Genomic DNA, 23,850 nt, shown 5'->3' with positions numbered 1-23,850 from the left:
TTAATAGCCTGCAATGGGGCATCATGTCAAATTCTTTTGGGAAATATGTGAATATACTGCCCTTCATTCATAATTCTCAGTATATCCAAAGGCAGGCTGAGTTTCGCATGAATGATGCTTTGTAAAACTACGCTGATTCATGTGCATAAGATTCTCAGTCTTGAGAAAGTTTATTGTATTCAAACTGAGAATGTGTTCAAGGATTCTGCAGTGAACAGAAGTTATGGATATTGATTTGTAATTTTGTGGGTGTGTTCTTTTACTTTTCTTGTAAACTGGCATCACCTGTGCTTTTTTCCTGTCACTTGGGACTTTGCGCTGGGTGAGAGATTCATGATAAATGCAAGCTAGGGAAGGGGCCAATGATGTATAGTAGTCCCTGTAAAATCAAACTGGGATTCGCTACTGACCAGGTGGTTAATTTACTTCCAAATCTTTCAGAATTTTCTCTATGCGAGGTACGCTTATTAGAATGTCATCCATTAAAGGGTCTGTCCGATGGTCAAATGACAGTACATTTATGCAATTCTCCTGAGTGAATGATTTCTTGAACATGAAATTTAAAACTTCAGCTTTTGTTTTATCATCTTCAGCTGCCACACTAGACTGCTCAACAAGAGATTGAATGGAAGCCTGAGACCTGCTTAGTGATTTTACATATAACCAGAATTTTCTCGGGTTCTCTGCCAAATCTTTTGCAGAGGTGTGTGGTAGTAGTAGTTGTATGCCTTGCACATAGATCTTTTCACAGGAATCTCTAATAACCTTTGATTGTCGTCATTTACACACTCTCATTTGAACCAAGAATGCAACAACCTGTTTCCTCAGCATCTATCGAATTTCGTTATTACACCATGGTGGGTCTTTTCCCTCTTTTATACACTTACTAGACACATAACACTCCAGACCACGATTTACAATCTGCTTAAACTTTGCACATAATTCCTCTACATCCATCTTACTAGAACTAAGTGATGCCAATTCACTATCCAAGTGAGATGTTAATAACTGCTTATCTGCTCTATCTAGTAGAAACATTCTCCTAGCCTCTTGAATGATTTATTAACTTTTGTAATCATAGTTGCTATAAAGACATTATGATTACTAATCATCGTTTCTACACTCAAATTGTTGATAAGGTCCGGCCTATTTGTAACTACAAAGTCTACAATATTTCCATTGCATGTGGGCTGATGAGCTAGTTGCTCAAGGCAATTTTCAGAAAACGTGTTCAAAAGTATTTTGCATGACTGTCTGTCTGCCTGTCTGTCTGTCTGTCTGTCTGTCTGTCTACCCCTTACAATGAATCCATATACATCCCAGTATATACTCAGCAGGTTCAAGTTGTTTCCAACCACACCTACATCTGTTATACACAACTATAAGACTTCACTGTCACACTGAACTTCAAGCTCATTGTTTCCATCCTGAGATTTCCAATATCATAGTGATAATTTTAAGCAGTACTGCAGAATATTGCCTGCTGCTTCAAACTGCAATGAAAATGTATGTAAAAAGATGCAACAACATCCTATTTTTTCTGCAAGTTCCACAGGATACTAGGTATGAATGTTCCAACTACATCCTACCCAAATCACTACACACTGTGAACAGTAGTGTGCACTGAATTTCCTTTGACAACTTACTCAGCTATATATAAATAACTCATTAAACACACAAAATGGTGAAAATGTAAACAAGTTTTAGGAAGATAAAAGGATGAGAACCAATACTGCACTATGAAACTACAAAACTGACCATTAAATGTGACCTATGCTCTCTTGTCAAGGAAGTAAATGATGAGATCAGTTTTTAACATAAAATCAATCAGGATGTTTTGCTCATACATTAAACATTATTTGTTTTTGCTGAAATTAGTATATGTGATGAACTTACTGAAATGGTGTATTTTGTGGCTCAAACAGTGAACGGTACTTGTGAATAGCTGGTCCTGTCACTCCCGTCTCCACATAACAACCTGGTATATAATTGAGTGGTGGAGGACGCCGAGCTTCAAGCTCATCATTGAGGATATCCTGCCACTGGGATACAACACGCAAGACACCATGTATCAGGGGACTGCATACTGGTAGCTCTGCAAAAAATTTCATTTTAGCAGTTTTTCCATTTTATTTCCTATTTTTATCCACAAACAAAATTGGAATTTTGAGTAAATTATAACAGAAAGAACTAGGGTACTTTGTAATGAAATAAGCTGTTGGAACACTGTAAATTAAATGAAAGTGCTGCTACATCTATTATAAAGTTAAATGTTGCCTACAAAATGCGAAAATATCCCCCCCCCTGCCCCCCCCCCCCCCCCCACACACACACACACAAACCATAACTATTCAAAGAAGATCAGGGTTCAAACACCCACAACTAATCCAAAAACTTTAGGGTGAAAGAAGCCAGATGTACAATGTGCACACACACATATCTTAAACAGTAACTCACTTATTGTGTGAAATTACTGATATGTATGTTCAGTGGCACAGTGGCATAGCTGGCAAAAGGTGGGGAGGGGCATGGGGGGATGGGGGTTTGAGATGTTTGTGGTCTGCACTAGTAACAGTTCCACGGAGGGGGTAAGGCTGAAAAAACCTGCTCACGACTTGTAAGTATACAGGGTGTTCGATAATTCCCATTACAAATTCCTGGGACAGGTAGAAGGGAGTAAGTATATAATATTTTGAATAGGAACTCACATCCAGAAATGTACCATTTCCATGCTACAGCCATTCGAAAATATATCTGTTAGGTACATATACAACAGGGTAGTTATGGTAGGGCTGGTTACATCAGATTGGTGGATGTCATTTGACAACTATCCTACCTCTCTGACCTGGTTTAAGCCTCATTAATATGCCAGGCGAGTGCAACATGGTTCAGCATACATTTGCAGAATACACTGACATGAACCTTCTGAACGGTGAAGCTTGCGCCAATGGAAAAGCTGCTTGTTGCCTTTATCAGGATCATTCTCCACAATGTCAGACCCCATCACATACCCCTTTTTGCCACAATTAAGCAACGGCTTTGAGAAAGGGTACCTTCACAATCAACAGGCGCGACTGTGATGCTGCAGAAGATGCCGCACACCCAAATTGTAAGAGGCTGTAGTGCATAATTTGAAGAGGATTGGTCAACAAGTACATGAGCAATTTCTTTGGCTATTAATGAGTGGAATTGTGAAACAAGTGATGTACTGGGTCATGCCAAACCAACTGCTTGAGAAAGTGGTCACATTGCCAGCATATCTTCAAATGGTTGTAGTATGGAAGTGGTATGTTTCTGAACATAGGTTCAAATTCAAAATACCATTTACTCACTCCACTTTACAAGCCCTAAAAATTTTTCATGGGAATTTCCGAATACCCTAGATATGAAGTCTGGCCTCGGCAGCCAGAGACTATGGTTTTGCGTGCGTGTGTATGTATGTGTGTGTGTGTGTGTGTGTGTGTGTGTGTGTGTGTTTTTTTTGCCTAATTCTGATGAAGGCCTTTTTGGATGAACAATTTTGTTTGACAGTCTTTTTGTTGTGCCTATCTGCGACTCACCCCTGTGGGGTTATTGATCCCCCATCGGGTGACTCCCCAGATATGGCTTAGAAGAAAGGAAGAGGAACCCCGAACCATCAACTGCTGCCTTGCAGTCAGTAGAGGGATCTACAGAGGATAAGGATGTTCCCCTGAAAATGGAGCCAACAATCTGGTAAGCTGTAAGGGTAACTCCCTTGGAAAAATCAGTTGTTGTGAATGCTAACAAAGGAATAAGCTGGCCAGATATTTTGATGACAACCCCAGCACACAAAAAAAAACAACATGAGATATGTACACAGGAATGTGGAATGTGCCAAGCCTATACCAAGTTTGAGCCCTACATCACCTGCTAACAGAAGTACACGACTATGGTATAAAAATACTGGCTCTCCAGGAAATCAGGTGGAAGGGAAGTGACATAATGGACTCAGGAAATTTCGTTCTATAGTGACAGGAGAACAAATACCTTTGGAACAGGTTTTGTGGTTATTAAAGAACTGAAACATACAGTGATACACTTTGAGCCAGTCATGTTACGATTAAGGGGAAAATTTTCCAACACAACAATAATAAATGTACATGCACCTACAGAGGAGGCAGATGAACAACAGAAGAATGAGTTTTGTAACAAGGTAGAGCAGTTGTTGATCAGGCACCCTAACATGATGTTAAGATATTAATTGGAGACTCGAGTGCAAAAACAGGAAAATAAGAGGCCCATCAGCCAACTATAGGAAGACAAAGCCTCCGTGAAATATCAAATGACAATGGACTTAGGGTTGTAGATTTTGCTATAAGTGAAAACATGAGTTTCAGCAGTACATGTTTCCCACACAAAAAGATACACAAAGAAACATGAATGTCTCAAGATGGACAACCAGAAATCAGATAGACCATATGTTGGTTGATCGGAGACACAGATTGCACATAATGGATGTTAGAAGCCAATGTGCAGCTGACTGCAGTTCAGACCATGATCTAGTGAGAATTAAGTATAGGCAAAGGATATACTACTCAGTAAACAAACAGGCCACCAACAAGAGATTTTTGACATTAAGAAACTGAAGTTTGAAGAAATACGGAGAGCATATCAGATGAAAATAGAAGAGGGGATTAAAAACGATACCGACATGACAAATGAATGTGTAGAAATAATGTGGAAATGATGCAAGACTGCAATCCTCGAGACAGCTGGAGAGGTTTTGGGACATGTACGGGCTCACAGGAAGGCAGATTGAAGAATTGAGAAGCATAACATAGCATGAATGGAATTATTTCAGAGAAGAACAAGAGCAAATATGAATGAATATAATGAAAAGTGCCGTGTAGCTAAGAGGTTTGCAGACAGAAGAAAAGAGCACTAGAAAAGAAAAAAATTGGAAGATATTGAACAGCTAGGAGAAGACAAGCAAATATATGAATTTTACCAAAAAATTAAAGAAGGAAAGGCAGGTTTCAAGCCACAACAAATATGTGTAGCAGTAAAGAAGGGAATTTGATAGGGGAGAGTAATAAAACACTTGACAGATGGACAGAATACTTCGAAGAGTTACTGAATCCAGAAGTAGAAGGATTAGAATGAGAACTGGCAGAAATAACTTATTATGGACCAGAGGTCTTAACACCAGGACCCACACAGGAGGAAGTGATACATGCTATTAAGACCTTAAAAAAGCATTTGGGACAGAAAGTTTCAGCATAAGATATATGGCCCAAAATACACTCCTGGAAATGGAAAAAAGAACACATTGACACCGGCGTGTCAGACCCACCATACTTGCTCCGGACACTGCGAGAGGGCTGTACAAGCAATGATCACACGCACGGCACAGCGGACACACCAGGAACCGCGGTGTTGGCCGTCGAATGGCGCTAGCTGCGCAGCATTTGTGCACCGCCGCCGTCAGTGTCAGCCAGTTTGCCGTGGCATACGGAGCTCCATCGCAGTCTTTAACACTGGTAGCAAGCCGCGACAGCGTGGACGTGAACCGTATGTGCAGTTGACGGACTTTGAGCGAGGGCGTATAGTGGGCATGCGGGAGGCCGGGTGGACGTACCGCTGAATTGCTCAACACGTGGGGCGTGAGGTCTCCACAGTACATCGATGTTGTCGCCAGTGGTCAGCGGAAGGTGCACGTGCCCGTCGACCTGGAACCGGACCGCAGCGACGCACGGATGCACGCCAAGACCGTAGGATCCTACGCAGTGCCGTAGGGGACCGCACCGCCACTTCCCAGCAAATTAGGGACACTGTTGCTCCTGGGGTATCGGCGAGGACCATTCGCAACCGTCTCCATGAAGCTGGGCTACGGTCCCGCACACCGTTAGGCCGTCTTCCGCTCACGCCCCAACATCGTGCAGCCCGCCTCCAGTGGTGTCGCGACAGGCATGAATGGAGGGACGAATGGCGACGTGTCGTCTTCAGCAATGAGAGTCGCTTCTGCCTTGGTGCCAATGATGGTCGTATGCGTGTTTGGCGCCGTGCAGGTGAGCGCCACAATCAGGACTGCATACGACCGAGGCACACAGGGCCAACACCCGGCATCATGGTGTGGGGAGCGATCTCCTACACTGGCCGTACACCACTGGTGATCGTCGAGGGGACACTGAATAGTGCACGGTACATCCAAACCGTCATCGAACCAATCATTCTACCATTCCTAGACCGGCAAGGGAACTTGCTGTTCCAACAGGACAATGCACGTCCGCATGTATCCCGTGCCACCCAACGTGCTCTAGAAGGTGTAAGTCAACTACCCTGGCCAGCAAGATCTCCGGATCTGTCCCCCATTGAGCATGTTTGGGACTGGATGAAGCGTCGTCTCACGCGGTCTGCACGTCCAGCACGAACGCTGGTCCAACTGAGGCGCCAGGTGGAAATGGCATGGCAAGCCGTTCCACAGGACTACATCCAGCATCTCTACGATCGTCTCCATGGGAGAATAGCAGCCTGCATTGCTGCGAAAGGTGGATATACACTGTACTAGTGCCGACATTGTGCATGCTCTGTTGCCTGTGTCTATGTGCCTGTGGTTCTGTCAGTGTGATCATGTGATGTATCTGACCCCAGGAATGTGTCAATAAAGTTTCCCCTTCCTGGGACAATGAATTCACGGTGTTCTTATTTCAATTTCCAGGAGTGTACAATCAAGAAGGTTGGTGCACCCATACAACGGCAGAAAAAGAACAACTTTTTGAGTGGGCAGGACATATGGTCAGAATAGAGGAGGACAAAATATGTACAGAGGGTTTTTGGTGGCAAGGCTGGAGACAGACAACAACGGAAGAGAGATCCCAGAAAGAGATGAGTGGACGGAATTGAAGACGACGTGAAAAAGCTAGATGTCAGAAGATGGAGACGGAAAGTCACAGACCGGATAGAACAGCAGGATATTGTGATGCAGGCCAAGGCCCTTCAATGGGTGGAGAGTCAAGAAGTAAGTATGTATCTGTGACTCAACCTGCCCCCTACATGGTGAGTAGCAATCTATTATTTCCACATTATTGTCATTATAAGTAGTGCAACGATTTTTTCCTTGCCCCTACTCTTTCATGAAGTGGTACTATATGAAACCTACAAAATTGCACCTGTAATGAAGGTGCATTCCAAGCAGAGAGCTGGCATTAAGTATCGTTTTGTGGAACGTCAGAGCATCACAGAGATTCGTAAGTGCTTGCAGAATGTCTATCGACATCTGGCAGTGAACAAAAGCAAGAGTCACTGGGCAATGCGTCTGCCATCATTGCAATAAGGTGCACAAACCTGTCTGATCTCCCATGTGCTGGCTGGCCGAAAACTGCAATGACTCTTGCAATGTTGGAAAGTGCAGACATTCTCATTCAAGGTGATTGAGGATCACAATCAAACACCTTGCTGCTCAACTGAATGTCTCTGTTAGTAATGCTGACACCCTCGTCCACCAAGTAAGTCTCCGCACCTGAGAGGAGCTCACAAAACTTCATTGGACTGTTCTTCCTCATCCACCATACAACCCACATCTTGCATCTTCCAACTTGCATCTGTTTAGGCAAACGAAGGATGTACTCTGAGGGAAGCAGTATGTGAATAATGGAGAGGTTACTGATGCAGCAAGATGTTGGCTCCAACGTCAACCAGTAGAGTGGCACCTTGCAGGCATACAGGCCCTCCCAGTACAGTAGCATAAGGCTGTAGCATTGAACGTATATTATGTTGAAAAATAGGGATCTGTAACCACAAGAGTGGGGAATAATATGGTGTATAGGAATCCTGAATAAAACCAAACTGCTTTCATTTCATTCTTGACACTTATGGAAGCATGTGGACAACTACATAGCTTATGGACTGCATATGACCCGTTTATGCATGTTTAATCACTGAAATAGTGTTCAACAGAAATTATTTTCATACAATACTTGAGAGAAGTAGCTCAATAATCTTAGTTTTGTTTGATATATGTATTTCTTTGTACAAGGGGCACTCTTAACTTAGCTTGTCAGTTTTTACATTGTGGATGTGAAGTGAAGGTTATCGTGCTGTTATTTTTTGTGGTAAGTAGAGAATTGAGACTGCAAAATAAAGAAAACTGATCCTTTATTGGGGAAGGTACCGTGAGATTAAAATGATGTGCCATACCTGTCCTTTTTTCCCCCTAAGGTAAGTCTTTCCGCTCCCGGGATTGGAATGACTCCTTACCCTCTCCCTTAAAACCCACATCCTTTCGTCTTTCCCTCTCCTTCCCTCTTTCCTGATGAAGCAACCGTTTGTTTCGAAAGCTTGAATTTTGTGTGTATGTTTGTGTGTCTATCGACCTGCCAGCACTTTCGTTTGGTAAGTCACATCTTCTTTGTTTTTAGATATATTTTTTCCCACGTGGAATGTTTCCCTCTATTTTTTTTATATATATATATATATATATATATATATATTTCTGCGAAAGCAGAAATGTCTGCTTGTGTCTGTGTATATGCGGATGGATATGTGTGTGTGTGTGTGCGCGAGTGTATACCTGTCCTTTTTTCCCCCTAAGGTAAGTCTTTCCGCTCCCGGGATTGGAATGACTCCTTACCCTCTCCCTTAAAACCAATATCCTTTTGTCTTCCCTTCTCCTTCCCTCCGTTGGTTGCGAAAGCTAGATTTTTGTGTGTATGTTTGTGTGTCTATCGACCTGCCAGCGCTTTTGTTTGGCAAGTCTCATCATCTTTATATATATATATATATATATATATATATATATATAAAAAGGAAGATGATGAGACTTACCAAACAAAAGCGCTGGCAGGTTGATAGACACACAAACAAACACAAACATACACACAAAAATCTAGCTTTCGCAACCAACGGTTGCCTCGTCAGGAAAGAGGGAAGGAGAAGGAAACACAAAAGGATATGGGTTTTAAGGGAGAGGGTAAGGAGTCATTCCAATCCCGGGAGCGGAAAGACTTACCTTAGGGGGAAAAAAGGACAGGTATACACTCGCACACACACACATATCCATCCGCATATACACAGACACAAGCAGACATTTGTAAAGGCAAAGAGTTTGGGCAGAGATGTCAGTCGGGACGGAAGTACAGAGGCAAAGATGATGTTGAAAGACAGGTGAGATATGAGCGGCGGCAGATTGAAATTAGAAATTAGCAGAGATTGAGGCCTGGCGGATAGCGAGAAGAGAGGATATGCTGAAGGGCAAGTTCCCATCTCCGGAGTTCAGACAGGTTGGTGTTAGTGGGAAGTATCCAGATAACCCGGACGGTGTAACACTGTGCCAAGATGTGCTGGCCGTGCACCAAGGCATGTTTAGCCACAGGGTGATCCTCATTACCAACAAACACTGTCCGCCTGTGTCCATTCATGCGAATGGACAGTTTGTTGCTGGTCATTCCCACATAGTACGCTTCACAGTGTAGGCAGGTCAGTTGGTAAATCACGTGGGTGCTTTCACACGTGGCTCTGCCTTTGATCGTGTACACCTTCCGGGTTACAGGACTGGAATAGGTGGTGGTGGGAGGGTGCATGGGACAGGTTTTACACCGGGGGCGGTTACAGGGGTAGATGCCAGAGGGTAGGGAAGGTGGTTTGGGGATTTCATGGGGATGAACTAAGAGGTTACAAAGGTTAGGTGGACGGCGGAAAGACACTCTTGGTGGAGTGGGGAGGATTTCATGAAGGATGGATCTCATTTCAGGGCAGGATTTGAGGAAGTCGTATCCCTGCTGGAGAGTCACATTCAGAATCTGATCCAGTCCCGGAAAGTATCCTGTCACAAGTGGGGCACTTTTGGGGTTCTTCTGTGGAAGGTTCCGGGTTTGAGGAGATGAGGAAGTGGCTCTGGTTATTTGCTTCTGTACCAGGTCGGGAGGGTAGTTACGGGATGCAAAAGCTGTTTTCAGGTTGTTGGTGTAATGATTCAAGGATTCCGGACTGGAGCAGATTCGTTTGCCACGAAGACCTAGGCTGTAGGGAAGGGACCGTTTGATGTGGAATGGGTGGCAGCTGTCATAATGGAGGTACTGTTGCTTGTTGGTGGGTTTGATGTGGACGGACGTGTGAAGCTGGCCATTGGACAGGTGGAGGTCAACGTCAAGGAAAGTGGCATGGGATTTAGAGTAGGACCAGGTGAATCTGATGGAACCAAAGGAGTTGAGGTTGGAGAGGAAATTCTGGAGTTTTTCTTCACTGTGAGTCCAGATCATGAAAATGTCATCAATAAATCTGTACCAAACTTTGGGTTGGCAGGCCTGGGTAACCAAGAAGGCTTCCTCTAAGCGACCCATGAATAGGTTGGCGTACGAGGGGGCCATCCTGGTACCCATGGCTGTTCCCTTTAATTGTTGGTATGTCTGGCCTTCAAAAGTGAAGAAGTTGTGGGTCAGGATGAAGCTGGCTAAGGTAATGAGGAAAGAGGTTTTAGGTAGGGCGGCAGGTGATCGGCGTGAAAGGAAGTGCTCCATCGCAGCGAGGCCCTGGACATGCGGAATATTTGTGTATAAGGAAGTGGCATCAATGGTTACAAGGATGGTTTCCGGGGGTAACAGACTGGGTAGGGATTCCAGGCGTTCGAGAAAGTGGTTGGTGTCTTTGATGAAGGATGGGAGACTGCATGTAATGGGTTGAAGGTGTTGATCTACGTAGGCAGAGATGCGTTCTGTGGGGGCTTGGTAACCAGCTACAATGGGACGGCCGGGATGATTGGGTTTGTGAATTTTGGGAAGAAGGTAGAAGGTAGGGGTGCGGGGTGTTGGTGGGGTCAGGAGGTTGATGGAGTCAGGTGAAAGGTTTTGTAGGGGGCCTAAGGTTCTGAGGATTCCTTGAAGCTCCGCCTGGACATCAGGAATGGGATTACCATGGCAAACTTTGTAAGTAGTGTTGTCTGAAAGCTGACGCAGTCCCTCAGCCACGTACTCCCGACGATCAAGTACCACAGTCGTGGAACCCTTGTCTGCCGGAAGAATGACGATGCATTGGTCAGCCTTCAGATCACGGATGGCCTGGGCTTCAGCAGTGGTGATGTTGGGAGTAGGATTAAGGTTTTTTAAGAAGGATTGAGAGGCAAGGCTGGAAGTCAGAAATTCCTGGAAGGTTAGGAGAGGGTGATTTTGAGGAAGAGGAGGTGGGTCCCGCTGTGACGGAGGACGGAACTGTTCCAGGCATGGTTTAATTTGGATAGTATCTTGGGGAGTTGGATCATTAGGAGTAGGATTAGGATCATTTTTCTTCGTGGCAAAGTGATATTTCCAGCAGAGAGTACGGGTGTAGGACAGTAAATCTTTGACAAGGGCTGTTTGGTTAAATCTGGGAGTGGGGCTGAAGGTGAGGCCTTTGGATAGGACAGAGGTTTCGGATTGGGAGAGAGGTTTGGAGGAGAGGTTAACTACTGAGTTGGGGTGTTGTGGTTCCAGATTGTGTTGATTGGAATTTTGAGGTTTTGGAGGGAGTGGAGCTGGAAGTGGGAGATTGAGTAGATGGGAGAGACTAGGTTTGTGTGCAATGAGAGGAGGTTGAGGTTTGCTGGAATGGTTGTGAAGGATGAGTGAGTTGCCTTTCCGGAGGTGGGAAACCAGGAGATTGGATAGTTTTTTAAGGTGGAGGGTGGCATGCTGTTCTAATTTGCGGTTGGCCTGTAGGAGGATGCTCTGAACAACCGGTGTGGATGTGGGAGAGGAAAGATTGAGGACTTTTATTAGGGACAGGAGTTGATGGGTGTGTTGATTGGCTGAGTGGATGTGTAGGTGAAGGATTAGGTGGGTGAGGGCAATGGATTGTTCGGTTTGGAACTGGTATAGGGACTGATGGAAAGAAGGGTTGCAGCCAGAGATGGGAACTTTAAGAGTGAGGCCTTTGGGGGTGATGCCAAATGTCAGACAAGCCTGAGAAAATAAAATATGGGAGTGTAATCTGGCTAGGGCGAAGGCATGTTTGCGGAGGGAATGTAAATAAAACTTAATGGGGTCGTTGTGGAGGTATTGTGAGGGTGACATGGTACTAGAAGGTGGAAAGTGGAACACGAGGCTGAAATGAAAATGAAAATAAATATAAAAATATATGGGGAGAGATAAAGGTAAAACTAGAAATCAAATGGAGATCTGGTGTGAAAAAAGGCGAAAAAGGGATGATGAGACTTACCAAACAAAAGCGCTGGCAGGTCGATAGACACACAAACAAACACACAAAATTCTAGCTTTCGCAACCAACGGTTGCCTCGTCAGGAAAGAGGGAAGGAGAGGGAAAGACAAAAGGATTTGGGTTTTAAGGGAGAGGGTAAGGAGTCATTCCAATCCCGGGAGCGGAAAGACTTACCTTAGGGGGAAAAAAGGACAGGTATACACTCGCGCACACACACACACACATATCCATCCACATATACACAGACACAAGCAGACATTTGTAAAGGCAAAGAGTTTGGGCAGAGATGTCAGTCGGGGCAGAAGTACAGAGGCAAAGATGATGTTGAAAGACAGGTGAGGTATGAGCGGCGGCAAATTGAAATTAGAAATTAGCGGAGATTGAGGCCTGGCGGATAGCGAGAAGAGAGGATATGCTGAAGGGCAAGTTCCCATCTCCGGAGTTCAGACAGGTTGGTGTTAGTGGGAAGTATCCAGATAACCCGGACGGTGTAACACTGTGCCAAGATGTGCTGGCCGTGCACCAAGGCATGTTTAGCCACAGGGTGATCCTCATTACCAACAAACACTGTCCGCCTGTGTCCATTCATGCGAATGGACAGTTTGTTGCTGGTCATTCCCACATAGTACGCTTCACAGTGTAGGCAGGTCAGTTGGTAAATCACGTGGGTGCTTTCACACGTGGCTCTGCCTTTGATCGTGTACACCTTCCGGGTTACAGGACTGGAATAGGTGGTGGTGGGAGGGTGCATGGGACAGGTTTTACACCGGGGGCGGTTACAGGGGTAGATGCCAGAGGGTAGGGAAGGTGGTTTGGGGATTTCATGGGGATGAACTAAGAGGTTACGAAGGTTAGGTGGACGGCGGAAAGACACTCTTGGTGGAGTGGGGAGGATTTCATGAAGGATGGATCTCATTTCAGGGCAGGATTTGAGGAAGTCGTATCCCTGCTGGAGAGTCACATTCAGAATCTGATCCAGTCCCGGAAAGTATCCTGTCACAAGTGGGGCACTTTTGGGGTTCTTCTGTGGAAGGTTCCGGGTTTGAGGAGATGAGGAAGTGGCTCTGGTTATTTGCTTCTGTACCAGGTCGGGAGGGTAGTTACGGGATGCAAAAGCTGTTTTCAGGTTGTTGGTGTAATGATTCAAGGATTCCGGACTGGAGCAGATTCGTTTGCCACGAAGACCTAGGCTGTAGGGAAGGGACCGTTTGATGTGGAATGGGTGGCAGCTGTCATAATGGAGGTACTGTTGCTTGTTGGTGGGTTTGATGTGGACGGACGTGTGAAGCTGGCCATTGGACAGGTGGAGGTCAACGTCAAGGAAAGTGGCATGGGATTTAGAGTAGGACCAGGTGAATCTGATGGAACCAAAGGAGTTGAGGTTGGAGAGGAAATTCTGGAGTTTTTCTTCACTGTGAGTCCAGATCATGAAAATGTCATCAATAAATCTGTACCAAACTTTGGGTTGGCAGGCCTGGGTAACCAAGAAGGCTTCCTCTAAGCGACCCATGAATAGGTTGGCGTACGAGGGGGCCATCCTGGTACCCATGGCTGTTCCCTTTAATTGTTGGTATGTCTGGCCTTCAAAAGTGAAGAAGTTGTGGGTCAGGATGAAGCTGGCTAAGGTAATGAGGAAAGAGGTTTTAGGTAGGGCGGCAGGTGATCGGCGTGAAAGGAAGTGCTCCATCGCAGCGAGGCCCTGGACATGCGGAATATTTGTGTATAAGGAAGTGGCATCAATGGTTACAAGGATGGTTTCCGGGGGTAACAGACTGGGTAGGGATTCCAGGCGTTCGAGAAAGTGGTTGGTGTCTTTGATGAAGGATGGGAGACTGCATGTAATGGGTTGAAGGTGTTGATCTACGTAGGCAGAGATGCGTTCTGTGGGGGCTTGGTAACCAGCTACAATGGGACGGCCGGGATGATTGGGTTTGTGAATTTTGGGAAGAAGGTAGAAGGTAGGGGTGCGGGGTGTTGGTGGGGTCAGGAGGTTGATGGAGTCAGGTGAAAGGTTTTGTAGGGGGCCTAAGGTTCTGAGGATTCCTTGAAGCTCCGCCTGGACATCAGGAATGGGATTACCATGGCAAACTTTGTAAGTAGTGTTGTCTGAAAGCTGACGCAGTCCCTCAGCCACGTACTCCCGACGATCAAGTACCACAGTCGTGGAACCCTTGTCTGCCGGAAGAATGACGATGCATTGGTCAGCCTTCAGATCACGGATGGCCTGGGCTTCAGCAGTGGTGATGTTGGGAGTAGGATTAAGGTTTTTTAAGAAGGATTGAGAGGCAAGGCTGGAAGTCAGAAATTCCTGGAAGGTTAGGAGAGGGTGATTTTGAGGAAGAGGAGGTGGGTCCCGCTGTGACGGAGGACGGAACTGTTCCAGGCATGGTTTAATTTGGATAGTATCTTGGGGAGTTGGATCATTAGGAGTAGGATTAGGATCATTTTTCTTCGTGGCAAAGTGATATTTCCAGCAGAGAGTACGGGTGTAGGACAGTAAATCTTTGACAAGGGCTGTTTGGTTAAATCTGGGAGTGGGGCTGAAGGTGAGGCCTTTGGATAGGACAGAGGTTTCGGATTGGGAGAGAGGTTTGGAGGAGAGGTTAACTACTGAGTTGGGGTGTTGTGGTTCCAGATTGTGTTGATTGGAATTTTGAGGTTTTGGAGGGAGTGGAGCTGGAAGTGGGAGATTGAGTAGATGGGAGAGACTAGGTTTGTGTGCAATGAGAGGAGGTTGAGGTTTGCTGGAATGGTTGTGAAGGATGAGTGAGTTGCCTTTCCGGAGGTGGGAAACCAGGAGATTGGATAGTTTTTTAAGGTGGAGGGTGGCATGCTGTTCTAATTTGCGGTTGGCCTGTAGGAGGATGCTCTGAACAACCGGTGTGGATGTGGGAGAGGAAAGATTGAGGACTTTTATTAGGGACAGGAGTTGATGGGTGTGTTGATTGGCTGAGTGGATGTGTAGGTGAAGGATTAGGTGGGTGAGGGCAATGGATTGTTCGGTTTGGAACTGGTATAGGGACTGATGGAAAGAAGGGTTGCAGCCAGAGATGGGAACTTTAAGAGTGAGGCCTTTGGGGGTGATGCCAAATGTCAGACAAGCCTGAGAAAATAAAATATGGGAGTGTAATCTGGCTAGGGCGAAGGCATGTTTGCGGAGGGAATGTAAATAAAACTTAATGGGGTCGTTGTGGAGGTATTGTGAGGGTGACATGGTACTAGAAGGTGGAAAGTGGAACACGAGGCTGAAATGAAAATGAAAATAAATATAAAAATATATGGGGAGAGATAAAGGTAAAACTAGAAATCAAATGGAGATCTGGTGTGAAAAAAGGCGAAAAAGGGATGATGAGACTTACCAAACAAAAGCGCTGGCAGGTCGATAGACACACAAACAAACACACAAAATTCTAGCTTTCGCAACCAACGGTTGCCTCGTCAGGAAAGAGGGAAGGAGAGGGAAAGACAAAAGGATTTGGGTTTTAAGGGAGAGGGTAAGGAGTCATTCCAATCCCGGGAGCGGAAAGACTTACCTTAGGGGGAAAAAAGGACAGGTATACACTCGCGCACACACACACACACATATCCATCCACATATACACAGACACAAGCAGACATTTGTAAAGGCAAAGAGTTTGGGCAGAGATGTCAGTCGGGGCAGAAGTACAGAGGCAAAGATGATGTTGAAAGACAGGTGAGGTATGAGCGGCGGCAAATTGAAATTAGAAATTAGCGGAGATTGAGGCCTGGCGGATAGCGAGAAGAGAGGATATGCTGAAGGGCAAGTTCCCATCTCCGGAGTTCAGACAGGTTGGTGTTAGTGGGAAGTATCCAGATAACCTGGACGGTGTAACACTGTGCCAAGATGTGCTGGCCGTGCACCAAGGCATGTTTAGCCACAGGGTGATCCTCATTACCAACAAACACTGTCCGCCTGTGTCCATTCATGCGAATGGACAGTTTGTTGCTGGTCATTCCCACATAGAACGCTTCACAGTGTAGGCAGGTCAGTTGGTAAATCACGTGGGTGCTTTCACACGTGGCTCTGCCTTTGATCGTGTACACCTTCCGGGTTACAGGACTGGAATAGGTGGTGGTGGGAGGGTGCATGGGACAGGTTTTACACCGGGGGCGGTTACAGGGGTAGGAGCCAGAGGGTAGGGAAGGTGGTTTGGGGATTTCATAGGGATGAACTAAGAGGTTACGAAGGTTAGGTGGACAGCGGAAAGACACTCTTGGTGGAGTGGGGAGGACTTCATGAAGGATGGATCTCATTCAGGGCAGGATTTGAGGAAGTCGTATCCCTGCTGGAGAGCCACATTCAGAATCTGATCCAGTCCCGGAAAGTATCCTGTCACAAGTGGGGCACTTTTGGGGTTCTTCTGTGGGAGGGTCTGACAAGTTATGTTACAATTATTTTAGGGTGTTTTCTTAAGTAGCAGTTCTTTTGAGTAACACTTGTTTAAAGTCATCAGTGCCTCCTCTGTCTGTGGGTTACATTTGGCTTTTATTGGTGGGTGGGAGAAATATCCCTTTTATTTCCCAAATTTTCAATGAATTTCCACTGGGTTGAGATGATGTGTTGCCCAATACAAACAAAAATCTTCCCTCAGCAACCCACTGAATACAATGTAGTTCTCAACTTTTAAAACAAACTTATCATAAAAGCAGTCATGAAATATGTCTTCAGAAACACAGATGCTTTGGTGGTTTTTCTGATGGACAAGAGGACTTCTTAGTGAATTTCTTTTCCACTTAGCTACTGGCTTGTAAGGGGTAACAGTGCACGTCTTAAGCATTAGCACACATAACTACAGTCAATCGCACGCTGTTCTTTTGACAAGATATGGCAATTTGCGGCACTAATAGTTTGATAGATAACATTTTCAATTTTATAGAAACACTGTTGAAAATTTGGGAAATAAATGGGATGTTTCTCCCACCCATCAATGAAAGCCAAATTTAACCCACAGACAGATAATGATAACTTTAAACAAGTGTTACTCAAAGGAACTGCTCCTTAAGAAAACACCCTAAAATAATTGTAACATAACTTGCCAAACCCTGAAGAAGATGACAAAACTGAGGTCCTAGTATTTCCAGATTTAACAAGTCATGTTTCTCAAGTTGAAGACTTTATCTGGATTGTCATCAATTCTTGAATTCAGGCATAAAAAGTAAAATTCACACTTAATAGTTCAGTCAATAAAGGAAAATTAGGAGGGAACATTTATGCCTGCTTCGCCACCAACTATACAGTTGAAAAAGTGTGCAACTGTCTTTTTCCCATCAAATCTTGGAATTCTTCACAAAACAGAACAGAACAGCTGTAATCTGATAACTTTTCACCTAAGAAATCCAACTGTTGTACCCCCATAATGTGTTTACCACCTACTGAACCAATTTCCACGTGACTTTTATTCATCACTGCACAATGCACCAACAAAAGAAAAAAAAACACAGAGTAATGCTATATAGCAGTAATTAATCCATGACATTAAATTATAAAGGAAGTATGAAGGATTTGAGTCAATATTCATAATAAATTTCTTCAGGAAAACTAACCCCTTTTATGTATTTACATCATATTGATAGACTGTACATATTACATGAATTCACAATTAAAAACCATAATAAGTGGTAAGAAGTGGTAAGATCAATATTGCTGACTTATCTCATATGGCACACATATAGGATTTAACATGTTCAATGATGTGTTTTGTGGGGGGAAGGGGAGGGAAGGGGAGGGAGGGGGTGGGAGAGAGAGAGAGAGAGAGAGAGAGAGAGAGAGAGAGAGAGAGAGAGAGCGAGAGAGAGAGAGAGAGCGAGAGCGAGAGCGAGAGCGAGAGCGAGAGAGAGAGAGAGAGAGAGAGCGAGAGCGAGAGCGAGAGCGAGAGAGAGAGAGAGAGAGAGAGAGAGAGCAGACTGAAGGGTACAGCTGAAGAGTAGACAGATGACAGGCTGTGTCACCTATATTCCATATTATGATTCTGGTCAAGGAAGTAATTGCACAGTTGAAAATCAATTGATTTCTTGGGCGAAGTATAAAAGTCCTCAGCCAATTGGATGCCGACCATGTTAAAAGCCTAATGCTGTCAACCACAATGGGACCATCATTTATGTACTACTGTACTACCTGATGCTTCAATGCCAGCGACATTGAGGAAGTCTTGAAGTTGGTACTGTAGTAGCTTCATCAGAGCAAGTCGAATCACACACCATGAGTAACTGTTGGGGTTACAGTGTTCAGTATTGTCTTCTCTCACAACTGTCTCCTTCCCAGTGACTGACCCTTCAAATACATCTTCCTCCTCATCAAGTTCCTCTACATCACTCTCTGCAGAATCTGCTGAATCATAATCCACTTGTGATGCTTCTGTCGGCAACTGTGGCTGCAAATAAACATGGGCTTTTTAGAAACACACTCAGAGGAAAAGTACACCCACATCGGAGGTAAAATTATAAATACTATTAAGCCAATGGAAAAAAAAAATTATGTTGAAGATCTTTTTTGTTCCTTAAGAGTGTTAATTAAAAACTGCCTGCGTTTTAACTGTTTCTTCTTCTTTAAGTGGAAGTTATCCCTTCCTGCATTCATGCCCAATTCAATGTAGCACTCTGTTTCTAATAAAGTCCTTCATATCAATAGGAAGTAAACTCCACACATAACTCCTTTATAATTGTGGAAGTGTGTCTAAAACATTTTTAAGCTACATGTGTGTGTGTGTGTGTGTGTGTGTGTGTGTGTGTGTGTGTGTGTGTGTGTGTAAATTATCAGAAATTAACAGATGCTTACACTGCAGCAGATTAGGTCCTTTTGTTTCTGGTAAATAAATTAAGGGATCTTCTGAACAGAGCATACAGAATATCTGAGGATATTTAGAACCAGAAATATGCATCAAAAATGGAAAAAATAAAACACTGCAATATGGTGGTAAAATAGAGAGCCTCCATGCATTTGAAAGACTAGTACTGAAGTACTAATTAGAAAAATAGAAGTGCTAAAGAGATGAAGAGAGAAGAATTGTAAGGAAAGTTTTTGAGCCATTGTGAAGCGCACACACACCTAGAAATTAAGTAGTAGTGAAGAAGTATATAAAAAAAAAAACAGAAAAAAAACCAACAGAAACAGCGAGGAAAAGAAGGAAGATATTTTTTGAACATTTCTACAGAATGAACAGCAGTAGCTTAACAAAACAGATGAAATATTTTCAAGACAGAAATTAACAACAAGTAGGGGCCAAGAACTAAAAAAGATTTAAAAATACATAACATCATAGAAGCAAAAGTGACAAATAGAATTGTTTTAAGAAGGAATGGATTTACAATAGGAAGATTCCAAGCAGATGCCTTAAAAGAAATAAATATGCTTCTGAAAGGGAGTGCTACAGTGGCAGTCATTCATAGAGAATAACTGTCTGCTTCCATGTCAGTCAACAGTAAATTATCACTCACAGTGGTAATATCTGAATAAGGTCTGATGTATAAAGGGTCGTGCCAATACAGAGCATCAGAAGCAGATGAATTACAGACCGAACACTTCCACAAATACAGAAAACATGAAGGAAATAGGACAGATTTCTTAATTACATTCACTATCACAATTTAAAGGCTAGCTTTCAAATTCTGGCAAATGGTAAAGTAGAAAAAGAACATTTGAGCATACAATTTAAAGAACGTTATAATTATGCACTATTTAAGTAACTTACCAATTTTATTCCTACCTTATAAGCTTTGGACCACTTTGTGTAATAAAATTTAGTCTTAATTTTTTTAGATGCAAAAGGTGTCATTCATTATGTTAATTTAATATTATGCCAAATTAATTTCTTAAAGTCTTATTTTTACTGGAGGGAAACTGAGATATGTACTGCACAAATTGCTTTGCTCTCTTTACAGCAAAGACAGTGAAATCTCATACATTAAAATAAAACAAAACATAAAATTTGCATACCTTCATAAGATAATAAGAGACCATTGACATTTCAGGTGACAGAAATTGTTCCCTGTACGTTGGTTTGTCTTCCTTCATACTTGGTGTACCTGGGGAACTGCCAAACTGACCAAGAAGCCGCATATTGAGGCGTACGCGCTGCTTGGTGAGACTGGTCATTGTAGTCCACATGCTGCTCTCAGTATTTCCTGTGTTAACATCTTTGTCTACGCTGCCTGTTTGAGACTGTAATATAAAAATACATCAGTATTAATGGTAACTCAATCTCAATGAAATTCAAAACAGAGTGTTTACACTTTGAATGATACACATAGGAGACAAAATGATGCCGAATACATTGTATGTTGTTGTTGTTGTGGTCTTCAGTCCTGAGACTGGTTTGATGCAGCTCTCCATGCTACTCTATCCTGTGCAAGCTTCATCATCTCCCAGTACCTACTGCTACCTACATCCTTCTGAATCTGCTTGGTGTATTCATCTCTTGGTCTCCCTCTACGATTTTTACCCTCTACGCTGCCCTCCAATACTAAATAATACATTGTATATTACCTAGAATTAAGTAAATGAAAAAATTTATAACAATAAGTAAAACTTGAAACAACATAAACTGCAGTCCACAAACAGTGTTTGTCTCACAATTTCCTTCTCATTAAAATAAAAAATTTGATTAAATATAGCCAATATTTGTTTAGGTCCATTTGATCCTTGCCAAGCCAGCTTCTATGTGGTAATAACAAACATTTTACTATTCTATCAGAAAATTCTACTTCATCAGTTTCTACATTTTGTTCCAGTTCCACAATCAAGTCACTTCATTTTCATCTTGTTGTAGAATGGGCTGCCATTTGTCTGCTTCTACAGTTCTTTGTAGATATCTTAACTCCTCAAAGTGAGCATGTTGATGCACAGACTTGAACGATTCTAAATATCAGCTTTTGTTTAATTTTAAAGCAAGTACTGCCATTCTGTCCAAGAATCCTGCAATGTCTGTGACATTTATCAAACATCTGTGATATTAATCAAACTATAAATAATGTATACATAGAGTTATGGTCTTAAAACGACTTTGGAATTTTGGGTGAATATAGACTTAATGCTGCCCAATAAAAATTGAAAGAAACCAACTCATCTGGCAAGAAGGAAAAAAGGTAGATAATGAGAATTTATTTAGACTGTGGACATATCTGAGATGAAACTGAACAAGAAGTTCCTCACTTAAGAAAAAGAAGATTAAACAAATGAATATTAAAAAAGTGTTCACGCAAATAGCAGATGATGTTACAACTGTGAAGAGAGCAACAGAAAAGAAAATCACACAACGAACAAGCCAGTTATTAAAGAAAAGGTAAGAGTTTCAAGCAAATTATAATAGAAACATAATAGAATTTGTCAAATTAAACCAAACTACTTGGAAATTTCTCCACGAGAATGAGAGAACACAGATCATAAATTTGGGGAACACAAAAAACTGAATATGAAGAAGACAAAACAGAAACTTACACTGAGTAGGCACCAAATTACAATAATTGAGATCGAAGATGGCACAGTATCAAGAGAGAAAACTGTACAAACATTCCAAGACTTCTTCAAACATCAGAACAGTTCAAGAAATGAACAAGATGTACAAACCATTCAATAACTTAACAATGGCAATCTGGAAATAATGCCAAATGATTGAAGAAAACCTCTCAAGTGATCAGCAGAGTAATTTGTTCATTTAGGAATGAGGTTTTAAAAATTTCCATATTTGTACAATTTACATGTTGTTAGATAAGGAATGAAGAATGAGAACATACCTGGAGATGATGATGATTTAGTTAATGCTGGAAGTAAAGTAACACAAATAGAATTTGGAAAATTGGGTACAGAATGTTTATAGTGGACAATGGTTTCCCAAAACTGGAACAATGCTGTAGTAATTATTCTCTTGCAGAACAAAAGGAGATGGGCAAGAGATAAAACATTATAGACGTATCAGCCACTTCTCAGTACTGTAAAAGATATTCACCAAAGTTATCTTCAGTGCCACATTTTTTTTAAGTTACATTTTAAACAGGGGAAAGAACAAGCTGGCTTTAGAAGTAGATACAGAATTATGGACCATTTCAAAGTCTACGATGAAAGAGGGACTCAAATCAGTTATCAAAAACTGCAATAAGGTAATACAAGTTATCACAAAGTATGAGAATTTTGTATGAACATAGTTATTAGATAACAGTAAACTAAAGAAACAGATTACTGAGACTGGCTTAGAATACTTACAGGGAAACTCAACAGATCTGTGCACGTGGTGGCCACAGCTCATACATATTTGAGGAATCATTTTTGTGCAACAAAAACTAGTGCTAATAAAATGAATCTTTACTTGCTACTACTGGGTGTTTCAAAATGATTGTTATGGTTTTAAAGCTTTGTAGCATTTATTATGTTCACCTACAATTATAAATAATACATCAAACGAAAGAGCAACTCAAACAGTTTTTCTTACAAATGTTCAATGTAAGAACCATTTGTCAGACAACACACACAGTCGATAGGTGAGTTCTTCCCAGACCTTCCTCAGTGTAGCTGGAGTAATTGTTGCAACAACTGCTTCAATCTTGCTTCTTAAGTAGGGTAGATCAGCTGGTAGCAGAAGCACATACACATGATCCTTTATAACCCCTCAAAGGTAAAAATCACATGGTGTCAGACTGGGTGAACCTGAAGGCCATGCGAGACAAGCTCTGTCATCCGGCCACTTGTGGTCAATCAAGCAGCTGGGTACAACATTGTTTGACCAATCACATACTGATTTGTGCCAGTGAGATGGTGCACTATCTTGCTGCCAAATAAAGTTCTGTGGTTCAGCTTCTTCCAATTGAGGAAAGAGCCATAATTCTAGCACATCAAGATAAGCAACACCAGTTACAGTTCCTTCGCCAAAAAAGAAAGACCATATACATCCCAGTGGGATATGGCACAAAAAGGCATTCATTTTAGGCGAGTCTCTCTGCAACTGTAGCATCTCTGGGGATTTGTCGACCCTCAGATGTGAGTATTATCTGTGTTCGCATATCCACTTAGAGGAAATGTCAACTCATCACTGACAATGACACGATCTAGAAAACCTTCATTGTCATGCAGCAACATTTTCTTTGCAAAGTTTGCATGTAAACTGCAGTCTGTGGGCTTTAGAGCTTGTAACAACTGAAAATGATAAGGATGTAGTTGTCAACATCGTAAGTCTTCTAACAGATGTCCATGAAATCGCTAATTTGCAGTTATCCTTCAGAACTGATTTCTTGGTACTATGCATGAAAGACTTTCTCACTTGTTCAACTTGTTCTTCAATAAGTCTAAGTCTTCCCATACTCTTCCTTGCATACTCATGCAAACAGATACACAAATACAACTGTTTGATTTGCTCTTTCATTTGAAATATTACTTATAATTGTATGTTGAATGTAATAAATGCTATGTAGCCTAAAAACCCCGACACTCTTGTTGAAACACCCAGTAATTTCTATTGATTTGATCATCACCAGGCAAAACAAAACTGAAACTTCCTGGCAGATTAAAACTGTGTGCTGGACCGAGATTCGAACTCGGGACCTTTGCCTTTCACGGGCAAGTGCTCTACCAGATCTGAGCTACCCAAGCACGACTCATGCCCCGTCCTCACAGCTTTACTTCTGCCAGTACCTCATCTCCAACCTTCCAAACTTTACAGAAGCTCTCCTGCGAACCTTGCAGAACTAGCACTCCTG

The 23,850-nt window shown here is 42.8% G+C and overlaps 1 protein-coding gene across 1 annotated transcript in view; it reads right to left on the bottom strand.

The window, feature by feature from the left end:
* Positions 1-23,850, bottom strand: part of LOC126094455 (dmX-like protein 2) — a 355,200-nt gene that overhangs the window by 95,846 nt on the left and 235,504 nt on the right. Inside the window, exons 47-49 of the mRNA XM_049908834.1 lie at positions 20,102-20,326; positions 18,284-18,539; positions 1,897-2,095 (exon numbers count right to left, since the gene is read on the bottom strand). Of these exons, the coding sequence (XP_049764791.1) occupies positions 1,897-2,095; positions 18,284-18,539; positions 20,102-20,326 (680 nt within the window). The remainder of the gene's footprint in view (positions 1-1,896; positions 2,096-18,283; positions 18,540-20,101; positions 20,327-23,850) is intronic.

The sequence above is a fragment of the Schistocerca cancellata genome, chromosome 8 (genome assembly GCF_023864275.1).
Source record: "Schistocerca cancellata isolate TAMUIC-IGC-003103 chromosome 8, iqSchCanc2.1, whole genome shotgun sequence".
NCBI classification, from domain to species: domain Eukaryota; kingdom Metazoa; phylum Arthropoda; class Insecta; order Orthoptera; family Acrididae; genus Schistocerca; species Schistocerca cancellata.
The sequence above is the reverse complement of the archived record's forward strand: the minus strand, read 5'-3'. Positions and strand labels throughout refer to the sequence as shown.